The 27,838-nt window shown below is 43.8% G+C and overlaps 1 protein-coding gene across 2 annotated transcripts in view; it reads right to left on the bottom strand.

The window, feature by feature from the left end:
- Positions 1-27,356, bottom strand: part of dhfr (dihydrofolate reductase) — a 36,592-nt gene extending 9,236 nt beyond the window's left edge. Inside the window, exons 1-4 of one of the 2 annotated variants that reach the window (XM_063068559.1) lie at positions 27,230-27,356; positions 19,735-19,784; positions 14,866-14,971; positions 2,001-2,127 (exon numbers count right to left, since the gene is read on the bottom strand). In XM_063068559.1, the coding sequence (XP_062924629.1) occupies positions 2,001-2,127; positions 14,866-14,971; positions 19,735-19,784; positions 27,230-27,321 (375 nt within the window). In that variant the 5' untranslated portion in view covers positions 27,322-27,356. Of the gene's footprint in view, positions 1-2,000; positions 2,128-14,865; positions 14,972-19,734; positions 19,785-27,199 lie in introns of both variants that reach the window. The other variant, XM_063068558.1, reaches the window with a different exon arrangement.
- Positions 27,357-27,838: the final 482 nt, after the last annotated feature.

Genomic DNA, 27,838 nt, shown 5'->3' with positions numbered 1-27,838 from the left:
TTGAGTGCAGTGCTTTCTCATACTGTCTTTGTTGTCCGTTTGCAATCCAAATGACTTAACAATTATACATTTCTTTTGAAATGAGCAGCTTTCACCTCATCAAAAGCAAGGTCTGACTGCATGCAATGATCTTTTAATTCAATATCAATCCAATCCAATAGACTGCTTAAATTAGGCAGCCAGCTCATGGAAGGCACAATAGAGAACATCAAAGTGATTAGTCATGGATGTGGACAAAGGGGATCATAGACAGAAAACAAATTACAAAATGCAATCCTTTTATCTTTAAAAGTCACTTTCCTTTGTAGCCATTTGGCTGATGGCTTTATGCAAAAACCAGGGAATTTAAATAAAATTGGGAAAAGACAATTTTAAGAGTTCATTAAAATGAATGTTTTTTGTAAGCATTAAAGCCACAATCCGATTAGAAGCGTTACCGTGAAAACGGGTGCCCAAGATAACTGCATAAAGGTGCAGCAAAGACTGTTCCAGCTGGTTACAGCTGCCAACTGTAGATCTAATAGGAAGCATAAATAAAAATTTAAACGAAAGGCATTGTCTCTCATTTCAAAACCTGCCCCCCTTGGCTCTAGTAAACCAAGCAACTGTGATAAACAAAGCAACACACACAAAATGCCGGAGGAACTCAGCAGGCCAGGGCAACTTCAATGGAAAAGAGTCAGTCGACGTTTTGGGCTGTGACACTTCTTCAGGACTGACCTCCTGAGGTTCTCTAGCATTTTGTGTGTGTTGCTTTGGATTTCCAGCATTTGCAGACTTTCTTGTATCTGTTGTAAACATATAGTATTATTAGAATGATGATCAAATTTAGCCAGCCCCATCATGGGCACTAGCCCCCTCAGCATCGAGGATATCTTCAAAAGAGGATGCCTCAAAAAGACACAGAAGTGTCTCTACACACAGGACATGCCTTCTTCTCACTGCTTCCATCTTGGAGGAGGTAGAAGAGTCTAAAGACACACACTCCATGTTTTAGGAACAGCTTCTTCCCCTCTGCCATCTGAACAGTAAACAACCCACCTATATTTTCATTCAGGCCACTTATATACATGACAAACAGTCGGGGTCCCAGTACAGACTGCAGACCACCACTAATCACAGACCTCCAGCAAGAATAAGTCGCTTTGACCACTACATTCTGTACCCTATGGGCAAGCCAGTTCTGAACCCAAACAGCCAATTCACCATGGATCCCATGCATCTTAATCTTCTGGATGAACCTCCCATGAGGGACCTTGTCAAATGCCTTACTGAAAAACACAGTTCTACATCCATCAGTCACCCTCATCACCATGTTAAAAAAACTCCATCAAGTAAGACATGACTTGCCCCGCAAAAAGCTATGCTGCCTCTCCCTAATTAGGCCATGGTTTTCCAAATGCTCATAATTCCTATCCCAAAGAACCCTTTCCAGTAACTTCCCTACCACTGACGTGAGAATCACTGGTCTAGTTCCCAGGATTATCCCCGATTCCTTCGCGTCCAAGCAAATGTCCCCCACCCACACCTTTATCCTTGAGTTGTCTCATTTTCATATTTTCTTAGTCTGCCTCATTCAACAGTAGCCCATCCCCAAGGACATTATCAGGTATCAGATAACAACTGGAATAATCCTGGTATCTTCTCTAAGGAGTCCCTGTATGCCCTGCCCGAGGAATGCACAAGTTTCCCTGGGTACTCTGGTTTCCTCCCACAGTCCAAAGACATACTGAGTATGCTTTTTGGTTATTGTAAGTTGTCCTGTAATTAGGTTAGGGTTAAATTGGAGTTGTTGGGCTTCCTGCGGCGGCGCAGCTCAAAGGAAGGGCCTATTCCACACTATATTGCTAAATAATAAAAAACTATAAAATAATAAACCTGCAACAAATTGCAGCAGTAATAACTTGCACGTAGCTGGCTGTAAAGATGTTGAAGTTAGCCGTGTAGTTTCTGGAAGATCTGATGATTATAGATAGAGCAGTACAAGTTTTACACAGTACCTTATAGAGAGCGCTGCCCCCGATTATCCAGACTAGGTCCACTTTCTCCTGCAGATCTGAAGAGTCCAGCAGATCTAGTGCAGAGTCCAAGTCACACACCAGGTAATGTGCTCCGTTGGGCAGTTCCCTGAGAAACACAACAGCAGAGAGCCAAGTGTTACTGCCATAACGCAAGGAGGATATGAAACCTAGTTTACTAAATTAAAAGTTGTAAGCACGATTTGATACGCCACCAAAGACTCTTAACAAAAATTCCTACGGATGTACTGTGTGGAGAGCATTCTGATAGGTTGCTTCACTGTCTAATATGGAGTGGCCACCACCCAGGATCGGAAGAAGTTGCAGAGGGTTGCAAACTCCACCAGCTCCATCATGGGCACTAGCCTCGCCAGCCTCATCGTTAAAAGTTGATCCCTCAGGAGAGTGGCATCCATCATTAAGGACCACCACCATCCAGGACAAGCCCTCTTCTCATTACTACTAACAGGGAGGAGGTACAGGAGCCTGGAGACACACACTCAATGTTTTATGAACAGCTTCTCCTCCACCATCAGAGTTGTGAACAGTCCATCTTGCTCTTTTTTTCTGGCACTACTTATTTTATATATAACTTTTTTTTCTCACCCCTCATGGGTGGTGTGTATGTGTATTTTTCCCTCAATCTTGTGTCCTCTACCAGAGGCCGGGGAGCTTGAGGGCTTGGTGCTGTATCCTTGCGGTTCCTAGTCGTGCCTCCGTATACCTCGGTAGTCTGGTGGCCAGAGCTGTGAACCGTTATGTCAGTAGCCGAAGCTGATGGGCATGTTGTATTGGTGCCAGAATGTGTGGCGGCACTTGTAGGCTCATCCTTGGGTTGTGTTAATTGTTAGCACAAACAACGCATTTCACTGTGTTTTGATATAATACACGTGACAAATAAATCAACCTAATATTTTACATAGTTGTATCTTAAACTCTTTACCTTTACGTTTTGCACCCCAGCCAATAAAGGCACGCATCCCGTACACCTTCTCAACCACCTTATCTACTGCTGCCCTCTTCAGGGGTTCTGGGTACTTCCTTTAGTCTTACAATTCACTGACCTTTCCTTTAGACATCCCAAAATGCATCAGCTCAGATTTTCCAGGATTATGGAGACAGCCAACACAGAAACAGGCTCTTTGGCCCATCTAGTCCAGTATTGCACCTAGTCCCATCAACCAGCACTCGGTAAATGGCCCTCCATTCCCCTCCCATCCCAACTTCTAATACATGTTGAAATCAAATCCGCATCCACCAATTCCACTGGCAACTCATTCCACACCCTCACCACCCTCTGAGTGAAGCAGTTTCCCCCCTCAGCTTTCCCTTAAGTATCTGCCTTGGCTCTATCCATAGCTCCTTCTGAATCGTCTGAACCTGTATGTTTGTGGGAGAAAACCCAAGTGGTTACAGGGAGAACGTACAAATTCCTTACAGGAATTGAAACCCGGTCAGTGATCCGTGGTGCTGTCAAGCACTGTGCTGCCCACAGATAAAGACAGATGCGGATCGGGCATCAAGGAATTGCAGTAGAATCAGTTGACCTCCCCCCCCACAAAGGATTTCAAAGTACATTTATTATCAAAGAATGGATAAATTATACAACCTAGAGATTTCAAACAAGAGAAAAATCTGCAGATGCTGGAAATCTGAGCAACACACACACAAAATGCTGGAGGAACTCAGCAGGCCAGGCAGCATCTGTGGAAAAAAAGCACAGTCGACATTTTGACGAAGGGTTTCGGCCCGAAATGTCAACTGTGGTTTTTTCCATAGATGCTGTTCAACCTTGAGATTTGTTTGCTTACAGGCAGCCGCAAAGCGAGAAGCCCAAAAGAACCCAACAAAGAAAAAATAAAATGAAGACCATCATCTGATGTACAGAAAAACCCACAAATCTTGCAAACAGTAGAAGCGAGCAACATTCCAAACAAAAATGAGTCTTCAGACCCGAATCCCAGGGCAGCCAGGAGTAGGCCCAAGCCTTGGTATCAGTCCATTATATCAGCGGGCACGGAGCACAGCAGTTGGGCATAGTCTTCATAGCCTCAACGCCATGGAGGGGTGCGTAGCCATCACTGAAGGGTGAGTGAAATCGGCCCTTGCCTCCGATCCTGACGCCCTGTCTTTCCAGTGTATTGCTTAAGTTGTCCAAACACTCGCACTAAGACCCAGGCACCACGGCGGCAAAAAGCTCCGGGCCTAGGACACGCTGCCCAGCGACTTGCTCCGGGCCCAGATTGAAGCCTCTCTTGTTTTCTCCAAATTGGCTTGGGCCAGTTGTGCGCGCACACAAAATGGATATGAATTTTACATTAGTAGTCTTTTCTCTCGTATTAGAAGACCATAAGACACAGGAAGAGAATTAGGCCATTTGGCCCATTGAGCATGCTCTGCCATTCCACTGCAGCTGATTCCTTGCCCTTCTTAACTCCATTCTTCTCATAATCTTGGAAGCCCTTACTAATCAAGAAACTATCAACCTCAGCTTTAAATATACCCAATGACTTGGCCTCCACAGCTGTCTGTGGCAATGAATTCCACAGATTCATGACCCTCTGGTAAAGAAATTCCTCCTCATGGTCAAGTTGATGGTGTGATCATCCCTAACAAAGGGAAGACAAGACATGTTTCTGAATAGGCAGTTGAGACCCTTGTTTAATAGTGGCACTGACAGAAAAATAGGCTTGAAAGGGGCAATCGAGATCACCTCCTAGCTGATGCTGAAAAGACAGTCCTTGTTTCAAGGTTCAAACTCACCTACAAGTACCACTTGATAAAACCAGGGGAGGATTTATATTCACAGTACTACAAATTCTGCCACCTCATTTGATGTTTCCCACCCCTTGATTTCTTGATTTAAAAATGTCTGAGGAGAAAGCTGTTACCTACCCCTTTGTTTTGTAATTATTTTTAAATTAACCAGAATTAGTAGTCTGCTGCTTGTAAAGTTGCATTTCTCACATCAGAAATTCAACTCACTTTCATTTCCAACGGATGCTTTACGGAGGGGAAACGTCTCCCACGCCTCACCACAGGATGTAGACTTCAAATGTGGCTCCCTATGATCACCTCAGAAACTTTCAATACATGACATTTAGAGAGAGCTTGCAGGAGTAAAGCTACTTTCTATTATTGACTGACACTCAAAGTATCTACTTTTATTCCAATTATAGAGCTTTATAGCTGCTTTAAGCTCCATTTAAAAGGGCAGCAATGTTTGCTCGATAGAGGTTTCTGATGCACATTTATCTGATCAACAGAGACCAAGAGACAATTGTCCAATGTAGTCAGGAGCACTCCCTATCAGGGATAGTGCTTTGCTCTACAGAGACAACATTTCATCCTTTGATGTTTTTATAAGGCTTTGGTCAGACTGCACTTGAAGTATCGTGGCCAGTTTCGAATCAGAATCGGGTTTAATATCACTGGCACATGTTGTGAAATTTGCAATACATAACATGGGAAAAAACAGAATTACAACAAATAAATAAAATAAATAAAGGCAACCATTAGTCTTGTGAGACCATGGATCTGCGCCTGGAAAGTCTTCACTCTCCAGGGCGCAGGCCTGGGCAAGGTTGTATGGAAGACCAGCAGTTGCCCATGCTGCAAGTCTCCCCTCTCCACGACACCGATGTTGTCCAAGGGAAGGGCATTAGGACTCATACAGCTTGGCAGCAGTGTTGTTGCAGAGCAATGTGTGATTAAGTGCCTTGCTCAAGGACACAACACGTTCCCTAGGCTGGGGCTCAAACTCACGACCTTCAGGTAACTAGTCCAATGCCTTAACCACTTGGCCACGTGCCCACACATGTGAATTACAACAAGTATATATGAAATAAGTACCGCCAAAACAGAAGTTAAAAAAAGTAGAAGTAGTGCTTACAGGTTCAATGTCCATTTAGGAATCGGATGGCAGAGGGGAAGAAGCCGTTCTTGAATCACTGAGTGTGTGCTTTCAGACTCCTGCACCTCCTTCCTGATGGTAACAGTGAGAAGACACCATGTCCTGGGTGGTGGTTGCCCTTAATAATGAACACCACCTTTCTGAGGGACCGCTCCTTGAAGATGTCCTGGATACTACGGAGGCTGGTGCCCATGATGGAGCTAATTTTACAACTCTCTGCAGCTTACTTCGATCCTGTGCAGTAGCCCCACCGCCCATACCAGACAGTGAAACAGCCAGTTAGAAGGCTCTCTACAGTGGAAGTTTAAGGGTTTCAGTGACATAACAAATCTCCTCAAACTCCAACTGAAATATAGCCACTGTCTTGCCTTCTTTATAGTTGCATCAATATTTTGGGACCAGGTTAGGCCCTCAGAGATATTGATACCCAGGAATTTGAAATTGCACACTCTCTCCACTTCTGATCCCTCTATGAGAGCAGGCGTGTGTTCCCTTGTCTTACCCTTTCTAAGAAAATGAGTGAGAGGGTGGAGATACAACTCCATCAAAGTAGGCATGAGGCACTCCTTCCCTCCGCTAGCCTGCAGGTCACCCTTGGGCAAGGTGTAGAACCCGCTTAGCCGCCTGACCAGGGTCACGTGAAGGCATGGAAGCAGGTGGTGGATGGACGTATGAGCAGCTGGTGCATATCACAAGTCCTGGTTATGCGACCACTGACGCCAGGCAGACAATCTCCGAAGAGTATTGATAATGACTGGGGTCAACCACCTTGTAAAGATACTGCCCAGGAGGCGGCAACGGCAAACCACTTCAGTAGAAACATTTGCCATGAACAGTCATGGAAAGAGAATGATCGCCCATGTCATACAACTCATAGTGAACAAACAATCTAAGGTGGGCTGGCATTGGAGAGGGTCCAGAGGAGGTTCATGAGAATGAAAATGCTAACATACGAGGAGCATTCGATGACTTAGTGCCTGTACTCATTGGAGTAAGAAAAATGAGGGAAGATCTCATTGAAACATTGAATATCGAAAGGCCTAGGTAGAATGGATGTGCAGAGGACATTTCCAATATTGGAACGTTCAGCCTGAGAATAGCATTTCCCTTGAGAGCTGAGATGAGAAGGAATTTATTTAGGTAGAGGGTGCTGAATCATTGCCATAGGTGGCTGTGGAGGTCAAGTCATTGAGTATATTTAAAGCAGAGGTTGACAGGTTCTTGATAAGTAAGGGAGTCAAAGGGTACAGGGAGAAGGCAGGAGAATGGGGTTGAGAGGAATCATAAAGCAGCCTTGATGGAATGGTGGAGCGGACTTGATGAGCCAAATGGCCTAATTCTGCTCCTATGTCTTTGTGTTTTTAAAAAAATGCCACAGTACAAGTCATTTCTGCCTCTGCTTCCAAACAACAGCTTCACTCCGGTGTGCGATTGCTGAAGTTCAAAGATTAGCTTTACTTGTCACATTTACATCGAAACATACAACCTTCTGATCTTCCATCCATTTGCTGATGGAACAGCAACAGAACCACTACCGGACGTCACAGGACCACTACACATCACCACGACTGGGCATCACTGCATCAACTTAACCGCTGTTCAAGTGTTTTGTTTTTATTCCTTTTTTTTTTAAATACTTCTGAACTCAAAGGCTTGTCAAAATATCTTAACCACACTGAACTCATCAGGTGAAAACCCAGACTTATTTCGTTTGGGCATAACGTGTGAGCAAATGTTTTTCCAAAAGAGTACTGTTGAATAACCATGCCAACGTTAGTTACATCATCAACAGCCAGCGTGTGGGATGAAACTTCACATTGTACTCAAAACAGCCTAAAGATTACACATCATTTTATTTCCATTAAGCTGACAAAGCAAGCCACTTTGATCCAAGTGCAAGCTGTTCCAAAAGAATACCACACTTATTTTTGAAAACGCTCTTTTCAATCAGAACTTGCGGCACATCATGTTAACCGATTTCCAGCTGCCTCTCAACGTCTTCCGCTATCTCATTCCAGCTAACGGCTTTGTGCGTTTGTCCTTGCCGTTTGTGGTCTTCTACGGTCTTGCCCTTTCACTGATCCTGCTTACAGTCACTATTCTATAGATTTGCCGAGTCTGCTCGCAGGAAAATGAATCTCAGGGTCACACGTGGTGACATGTATGTACTCTGATTACAAACCTTACACTGAACTCTGAATAAAACTTACCCCAGTCTCTTTTATGGTCTCACTATGCTCGTCCCCACTTTTAACATCCACTAACCAGAACTGAACATAATATTCCAACTGAGGTTTAACCAGGTGCTGAGACATATTGGGACACAATAGTAATTTAAACTGGGGTCATCTGGTGTTCCTGGTCTTTCAATGTCAGACACCCTCGCCCAGGCAACCCAGGCAGATTGGATCAGGCCCCGGCTTGTGGCCCGGCAGCATCGGTCCACGGGTCACCTCTTTTGATCCACAGCCATCTGGAGGCTCGCTCAGCAGCTTCTGTGACGGTCCGCACGGCTCTTTTCTTTTTCAGCCCCCATAATGCCAAGGAGAGAGTAGGTTCTGCTCGGCAAGTAGCCAGCAAAACCTCCGCACCTCACATCGTGCCCCCCACCCGTCTCCGGCACTGCTCCACCAGCTCCTGGTATTTGGCTTTCCTACGTTCAAATACTTCCTCAATCTAGTCTTCCCAAGGAACTGTCAGTTCTACCATGACCACCCGCTTCCAGGTTTCTGACAGAATGACCGTGCCAGGCCTCAGTGACGATGATGCGATGAAGTCAGGAAACTTTAACTGCTTGCCAAGATTGACTTCCAGTTGCCAGTCAGACGCTGAGTTTTATAGTCCTGTAACATTACTTCGCATCTCTTGAACTCTCACCCCTGACTAATGAAGGCCAGCACACCACATGCCTATCACCTTGCGCAGCAACTTCAAGGGATCTGTAGACATAAACCCCAAGTCCACACTGCTAAATATTCTACCATTAACCCTGTACTCTGCCTTCAAATTCAATCTTCCAAAGTGAATCACTTGACACTTTTCTGGGTTGAACTCCCCCACTTCCCAGCCCAGGTCAGCATCCTGTCAGTGTGCTGTTGGAACCCTTGACAACCTTTCACACAGTCCACAACACCACTAACCTTCATGACATTTGCAGAATTACCAACCCACCCTTGAGATGGGCAAACTCGCCATATCCTGGCTACTTGTGCGACTCCTCGTATGACTGCCCTGCACTGGCAGCCACACTTTCAACTGTCAAATACTTTGTTCTGGCATTCACACGCTCACTTCACTAATCTCCAACCCCCTCTGCGCCCACCAAACCCTTTTCACTGACACAGTCTCCGTCATCGGCCTTCTTATGGCTGGTATTTGATAACTGTCGAGTGCCATGTGTTGGTATTCATTGGAAGAACAAACAGAAGCCAATTCTGATTTGGTTCCTCAACACTGTTATAGCCAGGGGTGGTAACAGGGACAAGCTCTCACTACCTTAATAAATGCTCCCAATGGCGTGCATCTCAAATAGTCTCCGACAACCAAGACCACCTCTCTGCTTTCACGTGCCACTTAGCTGCTAAACCCAGTGGTACCACTCCTACTGACAGGCGAAGAGGCAAAGGCGGGTTAATGGCGCCTTAAAAACAATCATTTCGGGCAGAAGGGGCTCATCAGCTGTGGTTGACAGGTCAACCAGAAGGAAAACTCTGATCTCAAACCGCCACTGCCTTGTGGCTATACCCACTCATGGGGAAGGCTTTCGGAGTAAACCCCGAGGACAAATACAGAGCTGGAGTTCCCAAGGCAGTCCTACGTTGAGATAACACTGGCTGGCAACTCCTGTGATGTTGCTGGTGCCCAACTTTATTGGTCTCTGCTGTTCCGTTGGATTCATCAGCTGCATGGAGAGGAGTCTGCTACAGGGGAAACAGCTTGCTCTCCACACGGTACTGCCCTGGCTTGCGTATCATGTGGACAGCTAGAGCACAACATTCATGGTCAGCTCCGACCAGCAGAGGGCATCATTGCTGTATCGTCTTGCAACAGAGTTCAGGCAGGGCATGACCTGTTAGAACGAGGTACTGGAGAAGAGGAGAGGGCATTGTATTTGTGACTGGCATCTCGTGACCAGTGGTGTACCACAAGGATTGTTGCTTGGACCTCAGCTCTTACTAACAATCTAGCTATGAGTGTAGGAGGAATAATTACTAAAACTTGCAAATGACACAGCAGTTGGTGGTGACTTGGAGAGCGCGGAGCTACAAACTGGCTGGTGAGGGGGAAGGTGGGTGGGTGAAGTAAGATGGGAAGTGATAGGTGGAAAAGATGAAGAATAAAGAAGGAATCTGATAGAAGAGGAGAGTGGACTATGGGAGAAAGGGAAGGGGGGCACCAGAGGGAGGTGATAGGCAGGTGAGGAGAAGAGAAGGGATAACAGGGAAACGAGAACTGGAGAGGTGGAGGGAGAGAGATTGATCTTCATCTTGTCAGGTTGGAGGCTACCCAGACAGAATAGGTGGAGTGTTTCAACTAAGAGGAGAGATTGGACAGGGCGAGTTCACTTTCCTTGGAGCAGAGGATGCCAAAGGAGATCTGATAGATGCCTACTAAGTTGTGAGGCGCATAGCCAGAGCAGAAAGGAGGAATCCTTTCCCCATAGTAGAGCTACCTAATACTGGAGGGCACAGGTTTAAGACTAGAGCTCTGAGAGGATATGAAGAAGTTTCCCCCAAAGACTGGTTAGAATTTGAAAGACATTGTTTGACTGGGTGGTGGAACAAGGAACTCTCACAACATTTAAGTATTTAGACGCCCACTGAAATCGCCAAGGCTATAGACCAATCGCAGGCAAATGGGATTTGAATAGGTAGGTATTTTATGGTTGGCTGAAGGGGCTGTAGGTTCCTCAATGCTGTTAAAGTCAGGGTCAGGGGTGGTAATGGGGACTAGCTCCCACTACCTATTAAATGCTCCCAATGGCATGCACCTCAAATAGCCTCTGACAACCAAGTCCAGCTCCTGGCCTTCACCTGTGGCTTAGCTACTAAGCCTGGTGGAACTGTTTATACTGACAGGAGAAGGGGCAAAGGTGAGTTACTGACGCCTTAAAGCAGTTTGCTTTGGGTAGGTGGGGCTCGTCAGCCGTGGCTGGCAGTTCATCTAGGAGAAGGAAAACTCAAATCTCAAACCTCCCCTGCCTTGTGAATATACCCACTCATGGGGAAGGCTTCGGGAGTAAACCCCAAGGGCAAAATCTGGAGCTAGGGTCCCTATTGCAGTCCATCGTTAAGTTCAGCGCTGACCGGCAACTCCCGCCGTGCTGCTGGTGACAAGAAGCATCGGTGTCTGTCGTTCCTTTGGGTTCATCAGATGTGTGGAGAGGGGGAGCCTGCTACACGGGCAACAGTTTGTTCTCCACATTGTACTGCCCAGACTTGTGTATCTAGACTGCTGGGATGCAATACCCATGGTTGACCCTGACTGACAGAAGCCTCAAAAAAAAGAAGAGTCTGTCCGTGCGCTTCATAGACATATGACACCTCCACAACCTGGATCAACACATTGGAGGCATGCATGTTTCAAGGACTCCGTCATGCGATGCCAACTCAAGGCCACCCATGCTGGAACGGCTGTGGGCGAGATGCCAGACGAAGACTGATCCGACCCCGGCTCCCGAACAGACAGGCTCGCGTCTGCCCCTCCCGGGCCACACTTCATCATAAATCAAGCCAACTTTTCAATAGACCCTTGCCCCAGCAGTACCCCAACCCAGGGCACCCTCCACCCAGTCCAAACACGCCCTTTCACCAAGGTCTGAGATGGCTCTGCTGCGGCCCATCGACGCGGCCACGAGCTGGAGGAGTGGCTTGACAGAAACCAATTTGAAGTGTTAAGAGAAAAACACCTGCCATATGAAACAACTACGTAAGACGTATGACAGACATTTGCTGTATCCCACAGAGAAAAGTTATGTAACACTGCCAGACGTGACACAGCGAAGAATTTCCTGATTGTGCCCACGGTTTTCTAAATTTTTTTTTTTATGCATATTCACTTAATTAAAATTAATATTAAAGCAAACATGTATATTTCTCTAAATTTTAATTCCTAATTTAATGTTGCCTTAAGCATTTTTGTGATCTTTTGCTAATTCTGATTCACGAACACACTAAACAATACTTAAAAATGCACTGAAAAGAAAGGTGAGAAATTACAGTCACGTAGCTAACTTTAATCTCCTATAATGATTCAATGCTTTTTGACAACTGGCAGCACAGACAGTGGACTAACTGCTGTTAACCATATATCTGTGCTTGCTCAACATTACTCTCCACATCATTAGTGCAGGGAAGAAGAGCGATTGGAAGAAATAGTTTTAGGTTCGCTAAGTAAAATTCAAAAAAATATCTCTGGATTAGGTCTGTGAAGCAGACATCCCACCTCTCCTGGAAGTTCTGGGAGTCTCCCGCAAATTAATAGTAGCTCCCTGATGCCCGCAAATTATATACAATGTCCCGGAAATTGATTTTTTTGAGAGCGAGCGTGAGAGAGAGCAAGCGAGAGACCGAGAGAGTTCCAAAAAAATCAGAGTGGCAGAGTGTTCCAAAAAAAGAAAATATAAAACGTACGTCACCCCAGACTACACGGAACTGTACCCCTGCCTAATAGGGGTCAAAAATAATGACAGTGTTGCTCGCTGCACTGTTTGCAACAGTGACTTTTCTATTGCCCATGGTGGGTTAAGACTGTAAAAGACATGTTGAGGTGAGTTTAACAGGTGTCATTCATTCATTAGCATAGCTAACGTTATTTAAACTAGCTGGCCAGCTGCTAAGGAGCTACTCTATTGCAGACATCCCACCTCTCCTGGAAGTTCCGGGAGTCTCCCGCAAATTGATGGTGCTACCTCCCTGAAATGAGTTTTTGCAGGGTGGGATGTCTGGTGAAGGTATTCAACAAGGGCAGTTTCACACGCAAGGGTGTAGTTGTCCGTGTTCTTCTCATCACTGGTTGGCTTACACTTAAACAAACAGCACATAAACCTACCCAGTTAAGGGTCAATAGAGAACAACAGAAATCAAACAGCAACAGACATTGAAAATATGATACATACAAGAGTGAATATCACGTTGCACGCAACACTGTATTGTGAGCAAAATACAGTACCACTCTCGAAATTGTTCGACCAAATAATCTACATTAGCTTCTAAAAATAGGAAAGTACTCTACTTGAATCAGTCAACTTTGACAAAAGCAAATTAAGATGAAACAAAATCTGCATTTAAAACACTATCTGGAAAAAGACATCAGATCTACTTTAAACAGAAGAAAAACTACAGATGATGGAGATCCAAAGCAACAGACAGAGAATGCTGGAGGAACTCAGCATCCGTGGAAATGGACCAACAGTCGATGTTTCAGGATGAGACCCTTCATCAGGAGTGGGAGGGAAGGGAGAAGGCACCAGAATAAAAAGGTGGGGGGGGGGAGGGCTAGAGGATTTACTTTATTTACCTTACTTGCCACATATGTAAACTTGCATGTCTCAGGAATACTCTGTGATGTGTTTTGTATCCAGAGAAATTGCTAAATGCGCGTTTGAGAGGGATACTAAATAACAACATAACTTCCATGGGTACGAAACTCAGAGTGTTGTGGTTCCACACTAACATACGGAAGCGAATATCGGACAATATGAAAGCAAAATGAGCGAAGAATCAAAGCTGAAGAAATGTGTTTTTTTTTAGAAGAATGATGAAAAAATATCGTGGAGGGATAGAGTAACAAATGAGGAAGTGTTGTGAAAAACAGGAATAAGGAAGGAGCTCATATGATCAATTGGAAAATGGCAGCTGGAATTTCTTGGACAAGTAATGAGGAAAGAGAAGTTCGAACATCTTGCAGGGACAGGAAAAATTAGATTAGATTATGAAGACACGCAGTCCTCTTTTATTGTCATTTAGTAATGCTTGCATTAAGAAATGATACAATATTTCCTCCAGTGTGATATCACAAAACACAGGACAGACCAAGACTGAAAAAACTAACAAAACCACATAATTATAACATATAGTTACAACAGTGCAACAGTACCATAACTTGATGAAGAAGTCCATGAGCACAGTAAAAAGTTCAAAGTCTCTCAAATGTCCCACATCTCACGCAGAAGGGAGAAGGAAGAAAAACTCTCCCTGCCATGCCGACCATAGTCTGACTCCGAGTCATCCGAAAACTTCGAGCCTCCGATCAGCTCTCCAACACAGAGTACTGAGCGCCATCTCTGTCTGAACGATTCGACCTCAATCGGTCGCCAACAGTAGGCAAAGCCGGGGATTTTGAGGCTTTCCCTCCGGAAGATTCCCGACCACGCAGTAACAACAGCAGCAAACTGGCGTTTCAGAAATTTCTCCACATGTTCCTCTGTGCTTTCACGTCCGTCTCCATCAAATCAGAATTGTTCACGGCCCCTATTTAACGGCTATGATATCATTTTTCACCGGAGGGGGGCGCACGCGCAGCGCACTGCTCTCTCTCCTCCTGCCTTTAGAATCGTTAGGAGAAAATGCCGCAGTTGGCAGTGCATGACATTCATGAGTTAGATTAAGGGACAGACAGGCAGGCAAAAGCTTATTAGAACTTCTTAGATTACAGACTGATGGAAGACCATGGTCGCCCGCCTCATATGACACGGCATGTAATGATGCTGTTGTGGTGTGTTGGTCAGAGTGTGACATGAAACAAAAAAAAACATTCAATTATAAAAATCAAAAAATTACATAAAAATATACTGTGGTATTAAAATAAATGGTAGCGAAGTAAACATTTAAATGGTTTCTTACCTTGAAATCGGGAATAAAGAGTTCAATAATGTATAGATCTTATGACAATTTATGATAGCAATATCAATACTGCTTCTTCTCAAATACTCACTTAAGTTCTCTGCTGAGCACAATATTGATCCTGTTTTTAAGTGGTCTATTTTTCTCTGGAATCGAGAACCAGGTTTTTCGTCCCATAATAACAGCGTTGCACTTTCCTGTCACCAACAGAAATATAACAGGTGTCACTTCTATCGGACAAATCGGACATTGCAAAGCCTAAAACCATAGTGTACCCTAGCCAAACAGCCACCCTCTGAACTAACGTGGCAGTCAATTGCACTGCCCGATCAGAAAGCTCCCCGACGCCTAGCTCAAGTTAGAAGCCAAGGAGTGACTTCGTGGAAGAATGCAAAATTATGAGATGGATTAATGGGGTAGATTGTCAGAGCTTTTTCCAAGGCTGAAATGTCAAATTGAGTGGGGTCCAGAGAAGGTTCAGGAGAATGATCCTGGGAACGAAAGGGTTAACATACGAGGAGTGTTTGATGGCTCTGGTTCTGTACTCGATTGAGTTTAGAAGAATGGGGGGTGAGAAATCTCATTGAAATCTATCGACTAGTAAAAGGTCAAGAGAGTGAAAACAGGACGTTTCCTATTGTGTAGGAAATCTAGGACTGGAGGGTGCAGCCTCGGAATAGGTTGTCCCTTTAGAATTGAATTGACTTTATTTCTTACATCCTTCACATACATGGAGTAAAAATCTTTATGTTATGTCTCCACCTAAATGTGCCATGTGCAATCATAGTAATTTATAAAAAATAGAACAGTCAATGTAATATAGAGTACACTCAAATCAGTGTGAGTTCATCAGTCTGTGGCCTGGTGGAAGAAGCTGTTCCAGAACCTGTTGGCCCTGGCTTTTATGCTGCGGTACCGCTTCCCAAATGATAGTAGCTGGAATAGATTGTAGTTGGGATGGCTTGGGTCCCCAATGATCCTACAGGCCCTTTTTACACACCTGTCCTTGTAAATGTCCTGAATCATGGGAACTTCACAACTACAGATGCGCTGGGCTGTCTACACCACTCTCTGCAGAGTCCTGCGATTAAGGGAGGTACAGTTCCCATACCAGGCAGTGATGCAGCCAGTCAGGATGCTCTCAATTGTGCCCCTGTAGGAAGTTCTAGGATTTGGGGGCCCATACCTAACATCCTCAACCGTCTGATGTGAAAGAGGCGCTGTTGTGCCTTTTTCACCACACAGCTGGAGTGTACAGACCATGTGAGGTCTTCAGTGATGTCGATGCTGAGGAACTTGAAGCTGTTTACACTCTCAACCCCAGATCCATTGATGTCAATAGAGCAGAGATGAGGAGTTTCTTTAGCAGAGGGTAATGAATCTGGAATTCATTGCCACAAGTGGCCGTGGAGGCCAAGTCTTTGGGTATATTTAAAGAGGAGGTTGATAGGTTCCAGATAATTCTGCTTCAATGTCTCATGGTCTAAACACAAGAGGGCACAGTTTTGAGGTGACAGGGGGAAAGTTTTAAGAGGCAAGATTTTTTTTTAAACATTAGGAGTGGTAGGTGTCTGGAACTTGCTGCCGGGGCGGTGCTAGAAACAGATGCAAAACCAATATTTGAGAGGTATTTTAGTCAGACAAACAGGCAGGGAATAGATGGGTACAGGCCATGCACAGGGAGATGGGATTTGTTTGGACTGGCATTGTAATCAGCACAGATATGGTGATTTGCAGGCTTTATTCCACCCCCCCCCCGCCATTCTTCTGAGCTCCAGCGAGTACAGGCCCAGAGTCGTCAAACACACCTCATACATTAACCCTTTCATTCCCAGGATCATTCAAAAGTTCTAAGTAAATTTATTATCCACGTACAAATGTGTCACCATGCACAAACCCGGAGATTTATTTTCTTGCAGTAACCTCCAAGAGGACCACCACCTTGTCGTAGGGTTTGGAGGCTGGCAGGCCTCAACGACCCGGGGAGCTCGGGCAATACAGTCAGAGTGCTCAGGTCAAGCTGCATCGATGGATGGAAATAAACAGTCAAAGTTTCAAGCCGAGACCCTTCAGCAGGACTGGAAAGGAAGGGGGAGGAACTCAGCACAGGAAGGTCAGGGCAGGGGAGAACGTAGTACAAGGTGGCAGATGGAAGGTGAAACTGGGAGGGGGGAGGGGTGAAGTAAAGAGCTGGAAAGTTGCTTGGTGGAAGAGACAACAGGGTGGATAAGGGGGAATCAGGCAGGAGAGGGCAGAAGACCATCAGGTTGGAGGCTACCCAGACAGAATACAAGACGTCGCTCCTCCCTCCCAAGTGAGGACTCATTGTGGCACTGGCGAGGCCATGGATGCCATGTTGGAATGGGTGGCCACCGGGAAATCCCGCTTTTGTGGTGTACAGAGTGAAGGTGCTTGACGAAGTGGTCTCCCAGTCCACGTTCGGGTCTCACCAATACACAGGAGGGTACATTGGAAGCACTGGATACAATAGGTGACCCCAACAGACTCACAGGTGAAGTGTCACCTCACCTGGAAGGTCTATTTGGGGCCCTAGAGGGTAGTGAGGGAGGTAGTGTGGGGGCAGGTGTGGCACTTGTTCTCCTTGCAAGGATAAGTACTGGGAGGGGCAAGTGGACAAGGGGGTTGCGTAGGGAGCAACCTCTGTGGAAAGCAAAAATTGGGGGTTAGGGAATGATGTGCTTGATGGTGGGATCCTGTTGGAGGTGGCAGAATTATGCACTGGACACGGAGGCTGGTGAGGACAAGAAGAACCCTATCCTTGGTGTGGTAGGCAGGAGGATGGGGTGAGAGCAGATGAGCCTGTGAAATGGAAGAGATGTGGGCGAGGGCAGCGTTGATGGTGGAGGGAGGGAAGCCCTTTCTTTGAAGGAGGATGACACCTCAGTTGGCCTGGAATGAAAAGCCTCATTCTGAGAGCAGCGGAGACAGAGGAATTGAGAGAAGGGGATGGCGCTTTTACAAGTGACAGGCTGGGAAGAGGTATAGTCCAGGTAGCGGTGAGAGTCAGTGGATTTATAAAAGATATCACAAGATAGACTGTCTCCAGAGAAGGAGACAGAGGGATCGAGAAAGCGGAGGGATGTATTGGCAATGGACCAGGTAAATTTGAGAGCAGGGTGGGAGTTGGAGGCAGAGTTGATGAAATCGATGAGTCAGCACCGATGATGTAGCGTAGGAAGAGCTGGGGAGTGATGCCTGTGTAGGCTTGGAACATGGATTGTTCCACGTGGCCAACAAACAGGCAGGCATAGCTGGGTGTGTGTGCCTCCATGCGAGTGCCCATGGCTACACCTTTGGTTAGAAGGAACCCCAGGAGAAATTATTGAGAGTGAGGACCAGTTCCACCAGACAGAGGAAAGTGGTGGTGGAAGGGAACTGGTTGGGTCTGTTGTCCAGAAAGAAACACAGACCTTTAAGGCCCTCCTGATGGGAGAATAGAAGTGTATAGGGACTGGACATCCATAGTGAAAATGAGTCGATCGGGGCCAGGGAACGTAAAGCCATTGTAGAGATCCAGAGCGTGTGAACTGTCATGGACGTGAGTAGGAAGGGACTGAACCAAGGGGGATAAAATAGAGTACGGGGACATGAGTTCAGAGGGGCAGGAGCAGGCAGAAACATTAGGTCTACCTGGACAGGCAGGTTTGTGGATCTCGGGTAGGAGGTAGAAACAGGAGGTGTGGGGCAAGGTTGGTGGCAGTGGATGGGAGATCCCCAGAGTCAATGAGGTCGGTGATGGTGTGGGAGACGATGGCCTGGTGTTCCCTAGCGGGGTCCTGTTCAAGGGGCAAGTAAGAGGAGGTGACTGTGAGTTGCTGTCCAGCCTCAGCAAGGGAGAGGTCAGTCCACCAGATCACCACACAATCTGATGGTGAGGTTGGGATTCGTGAGGAAGGAGAGCAGCGCCTTCAGAGGAAGTGAGGTTTGAATTGGAGGGAGGAATGTTAAAACCTATAGGTACGCAGGGCAACAGTGACACACAGTGGTGGAAAAATAATACCGCAGATACTCAACACTTGCTCTTTCAAATACATCACTAAAGTAAAAGCATCAGATTACACTGGAGCACAGGAGTCTGTACAACTCCTCCAGACTGTTTAGGAGTGGGTCTGAACCTCAACTCCTAATCTGCCTAACATGGCTTCAGATCCGTTACTATACCAGCCTAAGGAAACATCAAACTCACTCTTAAAGACAAGAGATTGTGCAGATCCTCCAACAAAATGCAGGAGGAACTCAGCAAGTCAGGCAATATCTAAGGATGGGAACAAACGGTAAGCATTTCAGGCAGAGACCCTTCATCAGGACTGGAAAGGAAGGAGACAGAAGCCAGAATAAACTGGGGGAGGGGATAGTGTACCAGTTAGCAGGTGACAGGTGACACCACGTGAGGGGGAAGGGAAGATGGAGTAAGAAGCTTGGAGGTGATTGGTGGAAGGGCTGAAGAAGGAGGAATCTGATAGGAGAGGAGAGTGGACCATGGGAGAATGGGAAGGATGAGGGGTACCAGAAGGAGATGATGGGAAAGTCAGGAGAAGGGGTAAGAGGGGAGTCAGAAAGGGGAACGACAAAGAGAGAAGGGGAGGCGGAGAACAATTGAAGTTCCAATTTTCTTGGCGGTCCCAGGCTTCCCAAGTTCACCACTGAATTGCTCGGCTCCATTTGTAAGAAGATCCCCATGCACTTGAGCTGGTTTCTCTTTCCCCATCCTGCAGAATCCTCACTCAGTTTTAAAACTCCTGTTAAATCACCACTTGGTCCCCAAGTTCAAGCCCACACAAGGCAAATCCAATCAACCTTCTCGAATGAGAGTTGTGATCCTCACTGCAGGAGGATGTCAACTGCTGTAAAAGTCAGTGAGCTGAATTACTCAGGGGGTCAGTAGCTGGAATCTGTGTCTGTGATGTTCAATGTAACTCTTCACAAAATGTTGCTATACCTTCTACTGAAGGGGTGGATGTCATCTTCTGGAAATGTCTGAATTCTTTGCTAGAAAAAAAAATTAAGACGTGCAAATTTGAAAACAATTATTTTAAAAACAGTGCAGCCAAGAAAGTTTGAATTTAACTGTTCATGTAACACACAATATGCTGATTCTCGTAAAGACACAATTACATGTCTTTTTAAATCTTTTTATTGAATTAGTACACAAAAGGTAAACCATATAGGCACTGATACACTGTTGCAATATAACTTTACAAGAGATATTAATACACAAAAAGAAATTAGTACAAACAGTGCAATTTAAATATAAAATAAGAAGGTAATATAATAGTATACTAATTTTCATACAAGTCAATAAGGAAAAGAAAAAAAACCCCAACCCCCCCCAAAAAAAAACCCACTGTGCAACTAAACTAAAAAGCAAAGCAAAGCAATGGGCTAACTAGGTATCAAGTAGAGTTAAACAACTTAAAACAATCACGTCCTCAAACCCGACCTCCATTAAAAACAGTTAAAAAGCAAGAAGGGAATGTAAATACGGACAGAGAGAGAAAAAAAGTTACATTAAATGAAAATGTTGAATAGAAGATCTCCAGGTCTGTTCAAATTTAACCGAAGAATCATGAAGATTACTTCTAATTTTCTCCAAATTTAAACATAGTATCATCTGGGAAAACCAAAAGAACATAGTTGGAGCATTAATCTCCTTCCAATGTTGTAAAATACATCTTTTCGCCATTAAAGTAAGAAATGCAATCAATCTACGGGCTGAAGGGGAAAGATTACTGGAAATTTTAGGTAATCCAAAGATAGCAGTAATAGGATGGGGAGAAATATCTGTATTCAATACCTTTGAAATAATATTAAAAATGTCTTTCCAAAAAGTTTCCAAAGTAGGACAGGACCAAAACATATGAGTTAAGGAAGCAATCTCCCCATGACATCTGTCACAAAGAGGGTTAATATGAGAATAAAAACGAGCTAATTTATCTTTAGACATATGTCCTCTATGGACAACTTTAAATTGAATTAGGGAGTGTTTAGAACAGAGAGAGGAAGTATTGACTAGTTGTAAAATATGCACCCAGTCATCAGCTGGGATAGTAAGGCCCAATTCCTTTTCCCAATCTGACCTAATCTTATCGAATGGAGCTTTCCTAAGTTTCATAATAATGTTATAAATAATAGCCGTTACACCTTTCTGACATGGAATAAGGTTGATTATAGTATCTAAAATATATGTAGGAAGTAGCGTCGGAAAGGAAGAGAGTATAGTACTTAGGAAATTTCTAACTTGGAGATATCTAAATAAAATGTATTCTTGGTAAGTTATATTTGTTAGATAATTGTTCAAAAGACATAAGGGAACCATCTAAAAATAAATCCAAAAACCGTGAAATGCCATTAGTCTTCCAAATCTGAAAGGCACGGTCCGTGAAAGAGGGAGGAAAGAATATGTTGCCTAAAATAGGAATTGCAAGCCCAAATTGATTAAGATTGAAAAATTTTCGGAATTGAAACCAAATATGTAAGGTATATTTAACTATCGGATTACAAACCTGTTCCTGGCGTTTCAAATCGAAAAGAAGAGAAGAACCTAAAATAGAGCCAAGTGCATAACCTTGAGTAGATTGTAATTCCAATACTACCCATTTAGGAATGGATAGTGTATCTTGATCAAGTAACCAAAATTTCATGTGTCGAATATTAATTGCCCAATAATAGAATCTAAAGTTAGGTAATGCCAAACCTCCATCTCTCTTAGCTTTCTGTAGATGTATTCTACCCAATCTCGGGTTTTTATTTTGCCAAATGAATGAAGAAATTTTAGAGTCAACTTTATCAAAAAAGGATTTTGGAACAAAAATCGGTAATGCCTGAAATACATATAAAAATTTTGGCAAAATAAACATCTTAACAGCATTAATACGATCAACAAAGTTAAATAAAATGGAGACCATTTAAATGAAACTTGAGTAATGTGATCGATTAAGGGTAGGAAATTAGTCTTAAATAAATCTTTATGTTTACAGGTAATTTTAATCCCAAGATATGAAAAATGATTATTAACCAATTTAAACGGAAGATTCTGATATAAGGGAACTTGCTTATTAATCAGGAAAAGTTCACTCTTACTGAGATCTAACTTATAACCTGAAAAAAGACTAAATTGTGCTAATAAATCTAAAGCAGCAGGGATAGATTTTTGAGGATTAGAGATATATAAAAGTAAGTCATCAGCATAGAGTGATACTTTATGGGACTTTAAACCCCGAGTTATCCCAATAATATTTAGAGATTCTCGAATAGCAATTGCAAGAGGTTCTAATGCAATATCAAATAATAAAGGACTAAGAGGACAACCTTGTCTGGTACCTCGAGAAAGAGGGAAAAAAGGTGAGCTTAAAGAGTTAGTACGGACAGAGGCCATAGGAGAATGATATAACAATTTGATCCAGGATATGAATTTTGGGCTGAAATTAAACATTTCAAACACCTTAAATAAGTAAGGCCATTCGACTCGGTTGAAGGCTTTTTCAGCATCTAAGGAAATGACGCACTCAGGATCATTTTGTGAGGGGATATAAACAATGTTTAACAGTGTACGAATGTTATAAAAAGAGTAATGACCTTTAATAAAACCCGTTTGGTCTTCCGAAATAATATAAGGAAGTGCTTTTTCTAATCTGTTTGCTAATAATTTAGAAAAGATTTTAGAGTCAACATTTAATAAGGATATTGGTCTATAAGATGCACATTGAGCAGGATCTTTATCCTTCTTTGATATTAAAGAGATCGAAGCTCTATAGAAGGATTCGGGAAGTTTACTAAGTTTTAATGAGGCCTCCAGAACCCTGAATAACCAAGGGATTAATGAAAATGCAAAACATTTATAAAATTCCACGGCAAACCCATCAGGACCAGGAGCTTTCCCGGGCTCATAGAGAAAGTAACATTCTTAATCTCATCAGTAGTAAAGGAAGTGTCTAGCATAGAAGATATATCATGTGAAATCTTAGGGAAATCTAGGTTATCTAAAAAGTCATACATATGTTTAGAGTCTCGTGGAAACTGATTGATATAAGGAGGAATAAAAATCAAAAAAGGATTGATTAATCTCAGCTTGATCAAAAATCAGTTGATCTTTTTGATTATAAATCTGATTAATTTGAGATTTAGAATAGTTAGTCTTCAACTGATTAGCCAATAGTTTACCAACTTTGTCACTATGTATATAAAATTCGCTTCTTGTTTTTATTAATTGATTTGCAATCAAGAACGAAAGTAATAAACTGTGTTCCATTTGAAGTTCAGTTCTTTGTTTATACAACTTCTCAGAGGGAGCTGTAGCATATATCTTATCAATTTCCTTAATCTTGTCCACAATAACCAGCTCCTCGTCGTTCAACCTCTTCCTCAAAGCAGCAGAGTACGAGATGATCTGACCACGAATATAAGCTTTAAAAGTATCCCAAAGGATGTTCATAGAAATATCTTCTGTATAGTTGATTGTAAAAAAGAGATCAATCTGTTCATTCATAAAGTTAACAAAATCCGAGTCCTGAAGCAACAGCGAATTAAAACGCCATTGTCTATTATTTTGTGTATTGGCCGATATTTTAATAGAAAGCTTAAGTGGAGCATGATCCGAAATGGTTATAGAGTCATATTCACATTTAACCACTGAAGAAATAAGACGAGAGTCAATAAAAAAATAATCAATTCTTGAATAGGAATGATGAACATGTGAAAAAAAAAAGAAAAATCTTTTTCTCCAGGATGCAAAAAATGCCAAATGTCCATCGACCCGGAATCTGAAAGGAATGAGTTAATCAAGGTTGCAGATTTATTGGGTAAGGTCCGTAAAGGAGCCGAACAGTCCAAAGAGGGAGATAAACAAGTATTAGGATCCCCGCCCCAAATTAGTGAAAACTCATTCAAATTCGGGAACAAATTAAATAATGATTTGTAAAATTCTGGACAGTCCATGTTAGGAGCATAGACGTTAACCAAAACTACCTTTTTATTAAAGAGTAAACCACTAACCAGTAGAAATCTGCCATTCGGATCAGAAATAATATCATGTTGTACAAAAGTGATTGAGGGATCTATAAAAATAGAAACTCCTCGAATCTTAGCGTTAGAATTCAAATGGAAGTGTTCAGCCTTCCAGAATTTAAAAAAACGTAATCTGTCCCCCCTCCGCACATGGGTCTCTTGTAAAAATAGAACATGTGCTTTAAGTCTCCGGAATACTCTAAAAACTTTTTTCCTTTTTATTGGATGATTAAGACCATTAGTATTCCAGGAGACAAAATTAATTGTAGACTCCATAAACCCTAAAGTAAACCCGAAAAAAGAGGAGGATTGACAATAGGTTCGACCCATGCACCCGGAAAGGGAACAGAACAAACAAGAGATAACGGGAAGGAGAACGCGACCAATACTTCGGTAATACAAGTAGCCCAAGAAAAAGAAACCAAAATGTGAAGCCCCCCCCCACCGAACCCCCAAAGCTAAATCTAAGATAGACCAGCCAGAAAGAAGCAAGCACTAGAACTACCCCCATGACTTCCGATAGACACTCACTAAAAAAAATGTATATATAAGAGGATCAGCTATAAAACAGTAGAGAAATAAAAAAAAGTACACTGATAAAGCAAACACGATATAATACAAAGAGAAAACAGGTAAATATAAAGAAACCCGTTAACCAACAAGAGCGTATAGTTAAACAAGAAAGTGAAACAATTAGCATAGACTAACAAGGAAAACCACAAAAAGTACGTTTGAAAACTACTAAGTTTAAGGCCTCAAAGGAAATACGTAAAATGATGCTGAGAGAATAGCCACCCAGAATCCCAAAGGAAAAAGAAAGGAATGACGCAGTTAGAAAAAAAGTTTGGCAACCATGTTAATTAAACCGAAAAAAACTTTTCTGCCCTCATACAAAGCGAAAAAAAAATTAAATCAAACAGATTAACTGCCTCTGAACAAAAAGAGATGATTTAATAATTGCGATTAAGATGTTGAAAGCGAAAATTGATCCAGGTAACTCTGGGCTTCCGATGGAGAGTCGATAAAACGGGAAGACCCATCAGGCGATCGAATCTTCAAACGTGCAGGATAAAGCAACACTGGTTTTAAATCCATCTTGTAGAGTTCCGACATCACAGATCTGTAACGGACATGTTGATCCTGAACCTGCTTACTGAACTCCTCCACCAGGTGAAACCGAAGCTCCGAGTAATCAACGTACCCTTTAGGTCGAGCGAATCGAAGCAATTTCTCCTTGTCTTGAAAATAATGAAATCGTAAAATAACATGCCGAGGTTTATCTGACTTAGACGAATATACTGGGACTCTGTGAGCCTGATCCAATAGTGGTGGTTGGTCAGGAAATAAGGTAGGAAATGAATTTTTTAAAAGTTGAGAAAAAAACTTTATAGGGTCATCAGATTCAGCAGCTTCACGAATACCAATAATTCGAATATTCTGTCGTCACATTCTGGATTCTAAGTCAGAGTTTTTAACAGTCAGAAAGTCAAGTTTTTTCTTCATTACAGTAATTGTTTCTTCAATTTTCCCCATCTTGAGTTCATTTTGTTGCGTGGATTTTTGAAGATTAGATATAGCAATCTGATGTTCCGTGATAGATGTTTCCATTTTATCAATTACATCAATTATTTTCTGCAGTTTAGTTGAAATTTCCACACGAATCAGATCCGTTACAGTAGTTGAAATTTCCGTATGAATCAGATCCGATACAGCTTTCAAAGTTAACGCTGGTTCAATCGGAGGAGGGTCGGTAACTTTCGGTCTAACCGGAGGTTTACCGTCTTTCCCTTTCTTAGACATAGCAGATCTTAAAAGCATCCAAACATCAAAAAACACAATCTGTTGCAAGGTACTGTAAAAATTGGTGCCTTAATGGTTAGCTTAAATGTAGCTGATCATAGGAAAAAACTCAGAGGTAATGGAGCGAGTCAAGAACACGACTTCACTCCATGAGCTCTACCGGAAGTCTCCCCAAGACACAGTTACATGTCAAGTCTGTGCAATAATTAGGAAGGAAAAGTAAATCTCACACCGTTCAGATATGACAATGATGTCATGAGAATACCTGCCTCCTCCACCCTCTCAGAACTCTGCCACGGACGGTCCCAGGACTGGCTGCGAAAGGAGGAGGGCGGGACATGGGGCTAGTGGTCCCATCCCATAAAAAACCCAGTGGTACAGAAACTCACAGGACCTCATCCCTGGGAGAGGTAAGATCAAAGACGGGCTACACCTGGGGACAATTTGAAAGACTGGCCTCTGGCGAGAAGTGGTTGGCAGCCGGTGCCCCGGAGGAGAGATGGGCTTCTAAAAATGTTCAATTGGGAGGATGTGGAGAAAAAGGTTTTCAGGGCATCATGCAGGGATGTTAATACACTATCCAAGGCAGCTGCTGTGGGGAGTAAATATGCTCAAAGCCAACAGACAGATTTTAGATACAAAGGGAATGAATGGATGTGGATTGGTGCAGGAAAGTGGCATTGAGTGGCAGTGCAGGCAAAATGGCCTCTTGCTACTATCTATCATGTTCTTATAAGCTAATATCAATCCCTCACTCTGACAAGGTGTAAAGGAGTAACCTGACTCTCCAATGCACTCTCCAAGTTTAAAATCCACGCACAAAACAACCTGCCGTTGCTCTTTGCCCTTTGGCACAATCAAAAAGTTATAGGATATCAGCTTGTTGCACAATGGCTGAAGGACCTTTGATCAGCTACAGCCAAGAGATTCACTGAGGTTGTCCCACCAGGTTTACTGAGGTTTTCCCTCCCTCACCAAAACTTCCCACCGGAGACCCCAATAACTCATCGGGGTCGTTCTTCCTTCTCTGGCTGAGGCCTGCCACCACAAGACTTCAAGAATTCAACAGGGTGTCCATCTCCTCCCTCTCCCATCACCGAGGCCTCGCATCAGAGACCCAAGAACTCACCGGGATCGTCCACCCCAAGGCATCAATTTGACCACATGCAGCAAATCAAACACCATGGCCATACGGAATACCCAGTGCTACTAAGGTGGGTGAGGAGGGTCTTTATTTTTAAGAGCCCCTCATGGGAGCGGAAGCTCTTTTAAGAACAGGAATGGGAGTCTCCTGAATTAAGGTGGGTCTCAGGGAAATACCCTGGGGTCTGTGGAAATCCCTTGGGGTCCCATGAATATATCCTGAGGTCTATCTTGAGAGGGTGGTCCCAGGGCCATGGAGATTCCCTAAGGTCTACAGTGGGTGGAGATCCTTGGGGTCTGGTTGGTCCCATGACTATATCCTGAGGTCTATCCTGGGAGGGTGGTCCCGGGGGCAGTGGAGATTCCCTGTCTACAGTGGCTGGAGATCCTTGGGGTCTGCGGTGGGTGGTCTCAAAGAGGAGAGGGCGTACTGGACAACCCGGGTAGCCTCCCCACACCTGAAGGGGTCTCGCTTCTGCATCACTTGCCTCAGCCGGACCGGGTGCCACGGGAGGTTGCCCTTGTTCCCGATGCCCATGTTAGGACAAACGGCGACGATGGAGTTGATCACCCGACCCATTCCGCCCGCTGAACGATGTCGCCGGTCCCCGACCCGCGAGTAACTGGCGCCAATATGACATCACACCAAGTTAGCCAATGGTGAACCACCGGACCGCCCCCCTGGCGGGGCAGGAAAATGGCGCCAAAGTGACATCATACAAAAATAGCCAATGGTGAGCCGCAGAGCGAAGACACCGTTCTCCCATATGCGCGCCGCTGAAAAATGGCGCCAAATGACGTCACGCCAAAGCAGCCAATGGCAGGTCGGCAGGGATCAATATACAGAATCAGAGGAATTAGAATTTATTATTATTTGTTATGATTATTCTTAGGCTTCTTCAGCAACACACACCCAATGCTGGAAGGAGTCAGCAGGTTGTCCAGCAGTCCGTGCTTCAGGTTTCAAGAACTTGCAGCCTCTCCTCTGAGTCCAAAGTCCAGAAGCAAGTTTATTCTCTCTGACATTTATTGTTCTGTGGCAGCAAAGACATAAACTTACCACAAACCACAATAAACACCGGAATAAAAGGAGAAGT

Source organism: Mobula hypostoma, chromosome 16, assembly GCF_963921235.1.
Source record: "Mobula hypostoma chromosome 16, sMobHyp1.1, whole genome shotgun sequence".
NCBI classification, from domain to species: domain Eukaryota; kingdom Metazoa; phylum Chordata; class Chondrichthyes; order Myliobatiformes; family Myliobatidae; genus Mobula; species Mobula hypostoma.
This window is presented reverse-complemented; position numbering and strand designations above follow the sequence as displayed.